We start from the raw sequence: 12,123 nt of genomic DNA, 5'->3' as shown, positions 1-12,123 counted from the left end.
AAGCTGGTAAGAAAAAGAGCCATCCAGCCCGTCCCCCCAGATCAGTCCGGATTGGGTTATTACTCCAGGTTCTTTTTGGTGCCAAAGAAAATGGGGGACCTCAGACCCATCTTAGTCCTTTCCACTCTGAACCTGTTCATACCCAAGGAAAAGTTCCGGATGGTCACTCTCCAATCAATTCTCCCCCTTCTGCGGGAGAACAACCTCAAGGATGCGTATTACCACATCTTGATGGACAGACGATCTAGGAGGTTTCTCCGCTTCCGGCTCAGAGCCAGTCATTATCAATTCAGGGTTCTTCCATTCGGCCTCAACTCAGCTCCCAGAGTGTTCACCAAGGTCATGGCAGTGGTTGCAGCCCACCTGAGACTCCAGGGCATTCAGGTCTTCCCCTACCTAGACGACTGGCTTCTCACCGCGACCAACAGGCATCAGCTCTGTGTGGCGAGAGATTATGCTCTGTCTCTGGCCCACAACCTAGGCATCTCAGTGAATGAGCAGAAATCCTGCCTGTGCCCCACTCAAGCCCTAGAATTCATAGGGACCAGGTTAGATACACGAATCTCCCGAGTTGTTCTAACGTCAGTCAGGCTGAACAGCTTGTCGTATCAGGTGTTAGCCCTTCTTCGGAGCCCTGCTCCTCCGGCGGAGTTAGTCCTGAGGGCACTGGGGTCTATGTCAGCAGCGATCGGTCTCTCTCTTCATGCCCGTCTGTGAATGCGCATATTACAATGGACCCTTCAAGTCCAATGGTCCCTGTCGATCCACCCGTTAAGCACGCCAATACCCCTGAGCAGGGTGTGCAGGGACTCTCTTCTGTGGTGGTTACATGCGCAGGAACTCAGAGAAGGGAGGCCCTTTGTGATCCCCCCGGTCGAAGCCACATTGGCCACGGACGCTTCTCGCCTCGGGTGGAGGGGCATTGTTCTGGCAGATCCGTTCAAGGCACGTGGACTTCCCTAGAGACCGCATTGCATATCAATGTCCTAGAGATGAGGGCAGTGCTTTTGGCGTTGCAAGCTCTCCACGACCTTCTTCCCCTGGGGACTATTGCAATCCAGATGGACAACATGTCAGTAGTCTGGTATATAAACAAACAAGGAGGGACCAGATCTTATCCCCTGTGTCGAGAAGCCATGAGAGTGTGGGAATGGGCGATTTCCACCAACCGCTTTCTGATAGCAACGCACATTCCGGGACGGTCCAACATATTAGCGGACAAGCTAAGTCGAGTACTCCTCACTCCATATGAGTGGTCTCTGAATCCGTCTGTTGCAAAGCAGATCTTCCACAAATGGGGTCAGCCTTGCTGCGATCTTTTCTCTTCTCCTTTAAACACAAAATGCAGCGAGTACTTCGCGATAGTTCCCCCCAGAGACGCTCTAGTCCATGCTTGGCCCCCCGGACTCCTTTATGCTTATCCCCCCTCCCACTCATGATGAAATTCATCCAGAAAGCCTGTTGGTTGGTGAGCAGAGTTATCCTCATAGCCCGATTCTGGCCTCGACAGATCTGGTTCTCCTTTCTGCGGTCTCACAGTATGGCTCCTCCATGGATTCTGGATCCCAGTCCAGACCTAATCTCACATCCAGCGAGATGCCATACCCCAAACCTGGTCAATCTCAAACTTGCTGCTTGGTTGATCCAGTTCCATTAATGGCTAGGACTCCCGGTATCTCATCCCCCGTTAAGGCCATTCTGGTGGCAGCTCATAAACCGTCTACCAGAAAACTTTACAACAGTAAATGGAAACGTTTCTCCATCTGGGCCAAAGACAAAGACTTGGACCCATTTACTGTCCCTATTCCGACTATTCTGGACTTCCTTTCCCTGCTTTTTAGGCAGGGAGCAAGTGCCTCTACGGTCAAGGTGCAGCTGGCGGCCATCTCCCATTTTCATGTGGGGGACGGCATAGGCTCCTTAGCATCTACAAAGTTGTGCAAAACCTTCTTAAGAGGCGTTTTTCTTTTGAAACCACCTGTAAAGACAGTGGTTCCCCCGTGGGATCTCACTCTGGTCTTGCAAGCCTTGACGAGACCACCTTTCGAGCCTGCGGCCTCGGTTCCATTGAAGTTCTTATCTTGGAAAATGGCTTTCTTGGTGGCTATTACTTCAGCCAAGAGGGTTTCAGAATTGCAGGCTCTGTGTATCAAACCTCCGTACCTTATCTTTCACAAGGATAGAGTGTCCCTCAGGACTAATCCGTCTTTCTTGCCTAAGGTGGCTATAGAATCAAATATTAATCAATCAATAAATCTTCCTGTATTTTTCCCAAATTTTCACAACAAAGGTGAATACACGTTGTACAAATTGGATGTACACAGACAACTGCGTTTTTACTTGCACAGGACTAGAGAGTTTCGCAAGTCGGACCAGTTGTTTGTTTCTTATGCAAAGTCAGCCATGGGCAAGGCAATTGCTAAAGTGACTGTAGCAAATTGGATCTGTCAGCGCATTATGCTGGGATACACTTCGTCTGGTAAGCCAGCTCCGGTTGGCGTCCGTGCTCATTCCACAAGATCTGTAGCTACCTCAACAGCCTTTTGTTCTGGGGTTCCAGTAGACGATATTTGTTCAGCAGCTACCTGGTCCTCATTTCATACGTTCATTTCTCATTACAAGCTGGATATGATTTCCAGGAGTAGGGCTTCTTTTGGCTCCGCTGTGCTTCGGAATATCCTTCCGTAAGGACCACCCAGGTTCTTGTAGGTTAGCTGGGGACTCTGTCCCACAGGTTGCAGATCAAATGAAGTAACTACTTCAGATAAAGAAGTTATGTACTCACCATAACGTTCCATCTGAGTAGATACTTCATTTGTCTGCAACCGACCCCCCCTGCCATCCCCCGAACCTGTCAGGAATTTTTCTGATCATTCGGAGTTGGTTTCTCTCCCAAGTTGGTGAGGCAAAAAAAAAACGATCTGAGGTAATGTGGTTGGTAGTAGGGGATTATGGGTAGGGGGGAGGAGCTAGGAGCTCGGATCTTGGAGCTTGGAAAGCTGCCGGATCGGATCCGAGGTCGGATCCGACACCCACAGGTTGCAGACAAATGAAGTATCTACTCAGATGGAACGTTATGGTGAGTACATAACTTCTTTTTTCTTGTATTTTAGTAGTACTGTTATGACAAAATTGTTTTGGTATGTAGGTGTGTACTTGTATTATTATAATTTCTCAGCATTTCTAATGCAGATATTGTTCTGATTCAGTTCACAGCAAACATGCACATTTTTACTTTTTCTCAGAGCAAAATACATAATATATAAAATCATAAATACATTTTGTTTTTACATTAAAACGAAACCACTTTTTATTTGTCCCTGAAATTGATATTTTCCAGCAAGGTCTATTACATTTAATCAGAGTTATTAAACTTGTTTTGTAATATCATGTGACATTTAGTAATGTGACTAATCCTTATGTGGTCTTTGTGGTAATTTGAGTTTGTGTCCCCTGCTCTAGAATAGTAGTTTGTTTAATTAAAATATTCCAGTATTCCAGAGTCTGATTCACTGTTCTTACTTCTGTGACTAAACATAATTTTTTTGTTAGGGGGAAGGGTTTCTCCCCTCTGCATCATCCTATGGCTTCTTTCCCCATCTTCCATGTCCCTCTGTGGATCTACCAGCCATCTACTAACCCCCAGAAGTACTCAATAGGGCTGGAGCCGGCTGACATCCTAAAGGTATCATGGAGGTCTGTTCATCAGCATCCACTAGGGGGGTTTCTTTTTGAGCATCCCCATTTCCTCCCGTCCCACACAGTCCTCAGGATTGCATTCAAGGGGTGGGCATGCAATAAGGCATGCAACATTTTGCCCCATCTCCACAGCAGCTCAGCCATGTCTCCCCTTTGGACCACACCTCCTAGTAGCCACTTCCCCAGCCTCCACCAGGGATTGTTGCAGGAAACACCCACAGAACCACCCTCCCACCAGGGACAGTAATGGCCATCCCATCAGTCGCCAGAACTGCCAATTGAACCCAGGTCATCTGGAAAGTAGTCAGGGTTTTATTCTTTTGCTAGTGATTAAACCACAGCTGTTATTTTCTTTTCAGTTGTACAATATTCTAACCCAAGTAACATTCTGAAGTTTAAAGCTTCTGTTTTACATAACATGGGTAGGGACCAATCATCAGAAAAAGTGTGAAGCTTTGCTCCAAGTAGAGACTTTCAAAGTTGAACATGTAAATGTATATGTATAATGTATATATGTATACTTTGTGAGATTTATCTTGAAGCCAAGTTACTGCAGTTAGTGTTCAGATTGCACTTATTGCTAAAAATATTTCACATGCCCTGCTGTGACTGCAGCCATTTTTAGCACTGGTTTAACAATATGCACACAGAAATGAGCATTCTATAAAATGATCATCTTTTGTATGTTTCATGCTGAGCTGAAGTTAGTACTTTTCTATGGTTTGAGTTTATTACATAGTAACAAATGATTTACTGATTATCTACTGTAATCTAAGACTAAATAATGCCGCATTACTTTATATTTTTGTTTTAGTAGATTAAATAATATTTTTATTTTTATTTTTTTCCCTAGTCCCTAAATCTGATTACAGAAAGGATGTGAAGTCACGCTGTGTGATATACAAGGGGAACTTTGAAGATGAAAGGAGCTCTACTGCCACAAAATGCAATGAGCCTTTGAAAGACAGACTGATATTTCCCAAGCATGCTACAAGGGAGTATAAAGTCATTAAGAAGGAGAGAAAAATGCAAACCACTAATGTAACACGGTCACTTTTTCAGTCTGACACAAAACAAAAGAATACCATACTGCAGGAGAATCTCTCCATGCATAAACCAATCAAGACAGAGCCTATGCCTTTTGAAATTATGGGGTTCAGGAACAGTGCCCCCTATAAAGTAGATTATAATATTCAGTGGATGGGTAACACTGGCTATAAACCATTCCACTGTAAAGATTGTGGAAAGAGATTCACATATAAATCTACACTGAACAGGCACCAGTGGATTCACAGTAAGGCATTTTCTCAGCAAAAACCTTTTAAATGCAGTTACTGTGGAAAAGCTTTTGCACAAAAATCACATCTTTCTAGGCATCAGTTGGTTCACACTGGGAACATGCCTTTTAGATGCAGTGTCTGTGGCAAGGGATTCAGAGCTAAAGGTGAACTTGCAAACCATATGTGGGTGCACACAGAAGAGAAACCATTCAAATGTACTGAATGTGAGAAGTGTTTCACGTATAAGTCAAATCTGACACGCCATCGGATTGGACACTATGCAGAAAAACATTTTCCATGTATTAAATGTCGAAAGAGTTTCACATGTAAAGCCGATCTAGTTAAACATGATTGCATTCAGTCAAATAAGCCATTGAAAGTACCATCAGAATATGATAATTTTGAGGAAGGTGCCATGTATGAAACCGATCTTCCCAAATGGATTTTTACTGATGAGGTATTAATGCAAGGAGATAAAGATAAATATAATGAATGCGGAGAGGGCTTTACATACAGATCAAATCACGATGTACAGAAGTGGGTGTGTGATGAGAACAATATGTTATTCCAAGAAAAAATTGTTGAACGTAGTAATAATGGAACAACTTTTACTCATGGGCTTAATGTGACGACACATGAATGGAATCAAACAGATGAAAAATTAACTGAAGAGAAACCTATTAAATGTGTTGACAGTACAGCACATTTTACACACAGTTCACATTTTAGTACACATGATTGGATTTCCCCCAGTCAGACATTAACCCAAGAGACATGGGTTGAAAATACTGATAACAGTCAAAATGTTGTATATAGAACAGATCTTCCTGTAGACTGGATAAATGGAGTTGGGTCATTGACCCAAGAAATCCCTGCAGAATATAACAATCATATGAGCAGTTTCTCCTTACAACCATGTATTCCGAAACGACGTTCAGGTCTGAAACCTTTTAAATGTTCGTTATGTGAAAAGTGTTTTAGAGCTAAGGGTGAGCTTGCAACCCATCATAGAGTGCACACAGGTGAAAAGCCTTTTAAATGTGCTTATTGTGAAAAATGTTTCACATATAAGTCGAACCTTACCCGGCATCAGATGCTCCACATGGGACAGAAGCCTTTTAAGTGTACTTTGTGCGGAAAGTGTTTCACATATAAAGCAGACCTTGTTCGGCATGACTGGATTCACTCTGGCAAAGTGGTGACTGAGGAAAGCCATAAAAAATACATGGATCATGAAAAGAGGGTCACAGAAGGAGACATATTTGTAAAGAAAGTGCCACTTCAGGCGGTAGATAGACCTTATAAGTGTTTAGAATGTGGGATGGGTTTCATGTACAAATCAGGTCTTGTAAGGCACCAGCCAGTTCATGCAGGAGAAGTGAAAATTGCAACTCTTGAAAATCTAGATGAAGAATGGCAGTCTTTCCTGTCAAGCATGAGTTTCGGAGACATTATTCCAATGAAAGCGTATAACACATAGAAGTGTTCCTCAAGTAGAAAAAGACATGGCGACGGCCTCTGGTACTGAGGTTGTTTTTTGTTTATTTCATTGCCATTAATTTTTGGCATGTTCATGTTCCTGAACAGGGCAACAGAATGCAGGGACTAGATGAATACACATGAAGTTTGTGTAAATCAGATTGCTTTTAAACTGCTGAAGGAAAGACTTCACAAAAAATACAGAAAAATCATAGAATGAGAGACCCTGGCAGTGCCACTCAGTACCAGCTGTGGAGTGAACATAAGGAAAAAGTCTTCTACAGTAGGAAATAACAGCACAGTCAATAGGAAAGTCAGTTAATTCTGTGTACATTCCTTTGAATGTGGAGTGATAAAGTTATTGAATACTGGTGCATTTAAAGACACAGAAAGATAAAGACAGATGTATAGGTAAATTATTCTTAGCAGTACCAGATCAGACGAAATACTGTAGACAAGTGTACTTTGAAATTGTTGCATGAGTTAGGGACAATTCAAGGGGTGCAAGCAGGACTTTCTTATCTTTTATTAGTTATTTTTGCATTTTGATTTGAGAAAACTATAACACACTCATTTTTTGCCATTACCAAACAATTGAATACACAGCAAAAATGCCACATTCCTTAAATGTACTACATTTTACAAGCAGCACGGGTTAATTGTTGTATGTCATATGCTGCTTTACAGAAAAATGGTAACCTAGATGGTCTTTATCCACTAGATCAGGAAGGGACTGAAGATGAGTGCTGTACCAGGATTTAGTGGTTTTATACAACTGCATACTTGAGAAGAACATATGGTCACTTATATAAAATGAATCTGACAAATGAGTTCCAAATAGCTAATAACACACAACTTAATTTATAACTGGGATAAGATTTCTGAAGATTTTATTATTATTATTATTTAGGGATTTTTTTAATTACTGAACTGATAATGTTAATGTTTTAATTAGAGGCACCTTGTCATTATTTAAGGGGCATTTGGGTGTCATATGTATCAGCTGTTCTTCTGTCAAGCCATTGGGATCTTATATTTCAAACATAGACCTTCAGTTTCATCTCTTGGCTACAGCAGCATGTTGGGCATGCAGCACTTATGTTTTATAAACATACAGCACAATGTTTTCTAAACACTAATATTTAAATGGTGAGCCATTTCTTTAAACCATGGTGGTGACTGCGTGTATCCAAACTTTTTCTGACTTTGCCTGACATGTTCCTGTCTTGTTGCTGTAGCTATACACTTGAAATGGCCACATCAGTAGCATACTTAACTGTTATGAAGTGTCTTGTGTTGGTTGTCTTTCTGTCTTCAGTCTGTTTGTATTTTAAACATAGAATGCAAGTTACGTGAAACTTAAATAACTCTTTTGGCAAGTCACTGTATATACTTAGTGAATCTCCGTGTTACACTGTAGCCTGAAGTTGTTTCAGCCAGTTGTAAAGGTGGACAAGCCTGGAATTTTTGAAAAAGAACCAAGCCAGAGCTGAGCCAAGGGTCAAGCTTGGCGCTTAGGGCCCGATAAGAGCCAAGCCAGAGCAGGCAATCGCAGCAGTAGCTCTGTTAAAAATAGCTACATCTGTAAGTCCAGAGGTAATTGTTTAAGTAACAAAAAAAGAATACTACAATTACAGCCAAACAAGCATTGACATTGCCAGCATTCACTCAAATGAAAGAATGCTGATGGTATGCTGACCAGACTTCCTAATAGCTTGCACCCAGCCACCTCCTACACTGTGCACAAGCTACAGGTCTGCTGACCGTGAAAAATCGGAAAAAATATAACAAACAATAGCATACAAGTACACCACTCGGTATGCAGGAACAGGAATGTTGCCCTAGCTTGTGAAAAAATTTCATTTTTTCCCTGTCTGGTTTAATGATGATTTAGTGCACAGTAGTTAACCAAATTTTGCAAGAAATTGTCAAACAAACTCAAAGGTAACAATTAGAAACATTCCCAAATGGAGCAACAAAAAGCTTTGTAAAATGTTAGATTTCCTTAGCTTTATGTAAAAAAACATATTTTAGTTCCGTTAAGGCAACTCACAGTAATGAAACAAAATCAGTATTCTTAATAACCTATTTGGGTACAAAATGCACACACTGCCCTGTAAACTGTGCCCCTTCTGAGAAGGTACACCACTACTGACTGTTAAGTTGCTACAAAATATAATAATAATAGCAAACCTTGCTCTTTGATGGATACTGCCCTCCATCAAATCATATCACCCACAACTGCCCTGTACTGTCATGTATTATATGGCTCCAGAAATGATAACACCTTTCTGTACACCAATTTCTCACTGTGAAAAGAATGAAAAATGTAAGAACTACTGTAACATTTTGCTATTTCAGTTTGCGATTGGTAAAGAAATTTACTGCCCCCAACAAGTCATAGCACTTTTAATTGCAGCAGTAATTATGTAATGGCCTTGTGCTTTCATGTGCAAGATGCCTCCACATCCCTTCCCCAAAAAGGCAGCCCAGTTCTCTGCACACGTCTGATGCTTGATGGTGAGGGCAGTGAAAGGAAAAAAGGAAACTACTACAGTAATATAGTGATTTCAACATGTTGCCCTGAAACACACATACCTACCCCTAAAAATACACTAAGCACTCATGGAAAACATTGGGTTGAAATCCGGGACAGTTGAAAGACTGTGTCTTACCTAAAAAACTAAATAAATAAAGAAACACAAAAGAATTCTTCCCATGGTGTCCTTAGCACTGGTAGTGCTTTCCAAGCTGTCCTGATCTCTCACTCTCTCAATGAAACGGGCTCCTCCCCCTCTGTGGAAACATGCAAGCAGTATGGAGTAAGGGGAATAATGCACCCTCATCCTAAAAATGGGCTGCAAATCCTTTTACAAATTAAATATGGAACTACGGTGTCCTGCAGTAGTCCTCTCCCATGAAAAATGTTTAAATCATATTCATTTTTAGCACTATAGCATATGGCGCCACCCTTCCTGTCATTCCAGCCAACCTCAATGCTTAGCTATGCAGACCTGACCTAATAGAAATCACTCACAGCCTGCAGGTCTGGTCTCAGTTTACAGTCAGCAGTTTAAAAATAGAAAACTTATGACTGTGGCTCATCTGTTTCTTGGCTCTTTAACCTGCTGGATCACAAGCCAGAACTGAGCTTATACTCAAGCTCCAGCAAAGCTCAAGCCGGCTGTGGCAAGCCCACCTCTAGCCAGTTCTTTGTCAGACAGATTACTTGAACTAAAGCTCACAGCTAAGAGTAATGTTGGTCAAAGGAGGTAATGTAATAGATGCTGAGATATAGATGTTTTGTTTTCATTTGCACCCTTCTGTGTTACTTACCAAAGGACTTTTCGTAGGTAGTTACTAGGTATGTTATCCACCAGACTATTGAGGTGCCTGTCCTGATTTCCCAGTTGCCTCAGAGTACTCTATGGATAAATGGCTTGCTCTTAGTCACTTATTGGGGAAATAGAGGCTGAAGGACTCAAACACTAGACTACAGGAAACGGATCATTAGCAGCCCAAAGCCTTAATTGTCTGCACTAATTGCCAGACTGTTGTCTTTTTGACTGTCCCAGCTACAGCCTTCATGTTTATTTCCAGGTGATCCCAGATGTGCCCCTTCACTAAGCAGGTGTTCTGACATTTTGAGTGGCACAGCCATACAGATATGCAGTCTTAGGGACAGAAAGAGAGAACTCAGATAGGAAGCTTCAAACTGAAGCTACAGCCGTCGTACCAAGCCTTGCCAGTCAGAATTTCTGACCTGGAGAAATGATGTGTAATGATATCAGGATATGTGTTACACAAACACACCTGCACATCAGGTTCCTGGTCTGCTACAGACGTCAAGATGGCCACAGTGTAGCCCACACCCTCCCCAGGACTGGAGAGATGGCCACCATCTGCTTCATTGTATCCTCTTGACTGACTCTTCTGGTTCACTGACCCCATTCTCAAAACCAGGTTGCTATCAGCACACACAGACGCTGCCTCTGTGTCAGTGCACTAACAGGTGTCATATACTGAATTAGCATGCATCATGAACAGACTCCATCATCAATAAAACAGATGCATTTATTCATTCCTTTAACCCCTGTTACATGATTCAAAGGTAACATGCTGTAGTCTGGTGTGACTTGGGTTTACGGCAGCTATATACATCTTGTATGTACCCCTTCTCTTCTCCATGTGCTGTCTGGTGACTTTTCAGTTACCTGTTGTTGGTTGTTTTGCATATCCTGTTAGAGATACAGAATTGGTGTTGTGTGCATTCATAATCCTTGAGTACTAAGTATACAGTTTCATCCTTTTTAACACCTACTACAGGATGGGGCTTTCTAATACAAATATGGTCTTTAACAGAACCTGAAGAACTATCATTCTTTATATTATCAACAAGTTTTTTATTACACTATAATTTTTTCTATGTGTGTTCTTACTGTATCCAGTGAGAATATATTTGCATTATGGAGGCTGAGATATAGTCCTACTACTGACAAAATCTGCAATTACTTCAGTGACACTCCTAAATTGACACTTGCTTTGTTTTTTATATATATATATATATATATATATATATATATATATATATATATATATATATATATATATATATATTTGACATTTCAGTAGCTGTTTGTGCTGGCTGGAAACACAGTTAATCAAGAGGTCTGAAGTAATACATTCTCCTGTCTTGTTAGTTTTGCTCCCCTTTGTGATTGCATTGTTTTAATTTCAATGTTTGCTCTTAACACTGTTATCTAAGGAATGTCCACGCTGTAGATATTAAAATGTCACTGTCATTAATTGCTTCATTACTGTGTTAAAATAGTGGTGAAATTAGTGGGTGTAAGACAGTTAGTTACTTGAAGACTAAGTATACGGGGAAAGCACTCTATTAATTTAAATATTCAGATTTGGTCACTGCAGGAGTGGTCATCATTCTCCCAGTACGCATCATCATCAGAAATTAGTCTATTGGACAAGATGGGACAAAATTCCTTTCATGGGATTGGGGCTGAGCTCATGTGAAAAAAAAAAAGTGTTTACAAATACTGGGGTTAGTGCAATGGTTCAGGTGTTTATCTAACAGTCGCAAAGTACAGGGTTTAATTCTTACCTTTGAAAGCAAAAATGGCCTACAAGAGCAGCTAGCCTAGTACTTTACTTATAAACTACACAAATCCTTTTTTGGTGCAAAATGGCAGTTACACAATTGTTTGTTGCAGTGCTGCTGCAGATTTGAATTGATGGGAGTATTGTGGCTCACCTATAAAGTCTTTGCCTCGCAGATCCAGAGTCTGTGATTCAGTCCTGCATTCCCATCACTTTCTTTGTGTAGTTTGCATGTTCTCTTCCTATGTGGGTTTATGTTCTCTTATTATTACTCCAAATTCTTCGTGTGTGTGTGTGTGTGTGTGTGTGTGTGTGTGTGCACATATAAATATATATATATATCTATGTACACACACACACACACACACACACACACACACACACACACACACACATCTAATAATCCAAATAAACTTAAACAGAACTAGTAAAAACATTAAGCGTAACAGAAGATAGTACATGGCGAAACAGTGCAGCAGTGAATTACATTAGATGTCAAACCCAGAGCTATTGGACATGCTACACTTAAAGAAATCCCAATCCCTCAGAG

General features: G+C 41.2%; 1 protein-coding gene across 2 annotated transcripts in view; it reads left to right on the top strand.

Annotated features, from left to right (window-relative positions):
- Positions 1 to 11,868, top strand: part of LOC122809505 (putative zinc finger protein 66) — a 449,400-nt gene extending 437,532 nt beyond the window's left edge. For both annotated transcript variants that reach the window (XM_044081063.1, XM_044081071.1), the window contains one exon: positions 4,553 to 11,868. In XM_044081063.1, coding sequence (XP_043936998.1) covers positions 4,553 to 6,459 — 1,907 coding nt within the window. In that variant the 3' untranslated portion in view covers positions 6,460 to 11,868. The remainder of the gene's footprint in view (positions 1 to 4,552) is intronic.
- The last annotated feature ends 255 nt before the right edge of the window (positions 11,869 to 12,123 follow it).

The sequence above is a fragment of the Protopterus annectens genome, chromosome 1.part1 (assembly GCF_019279795.1).
Source record: "Protopterus annectens isolate FY-2018-M chromosome 1.part1, PAN1.0, whole genome shotgun sequence".
Taxonomy (NCBI): domain Eukaryota; kingdom Metazoa; phylum Chordata; order Ceratodontiformes; family Protopteridae; genus Protopterus; species Protopterus annectens.
Note: the sequence above shows the minus strand (reverse complement) of the source record. Positions and strands in the feature narration are given on the sequence as shown.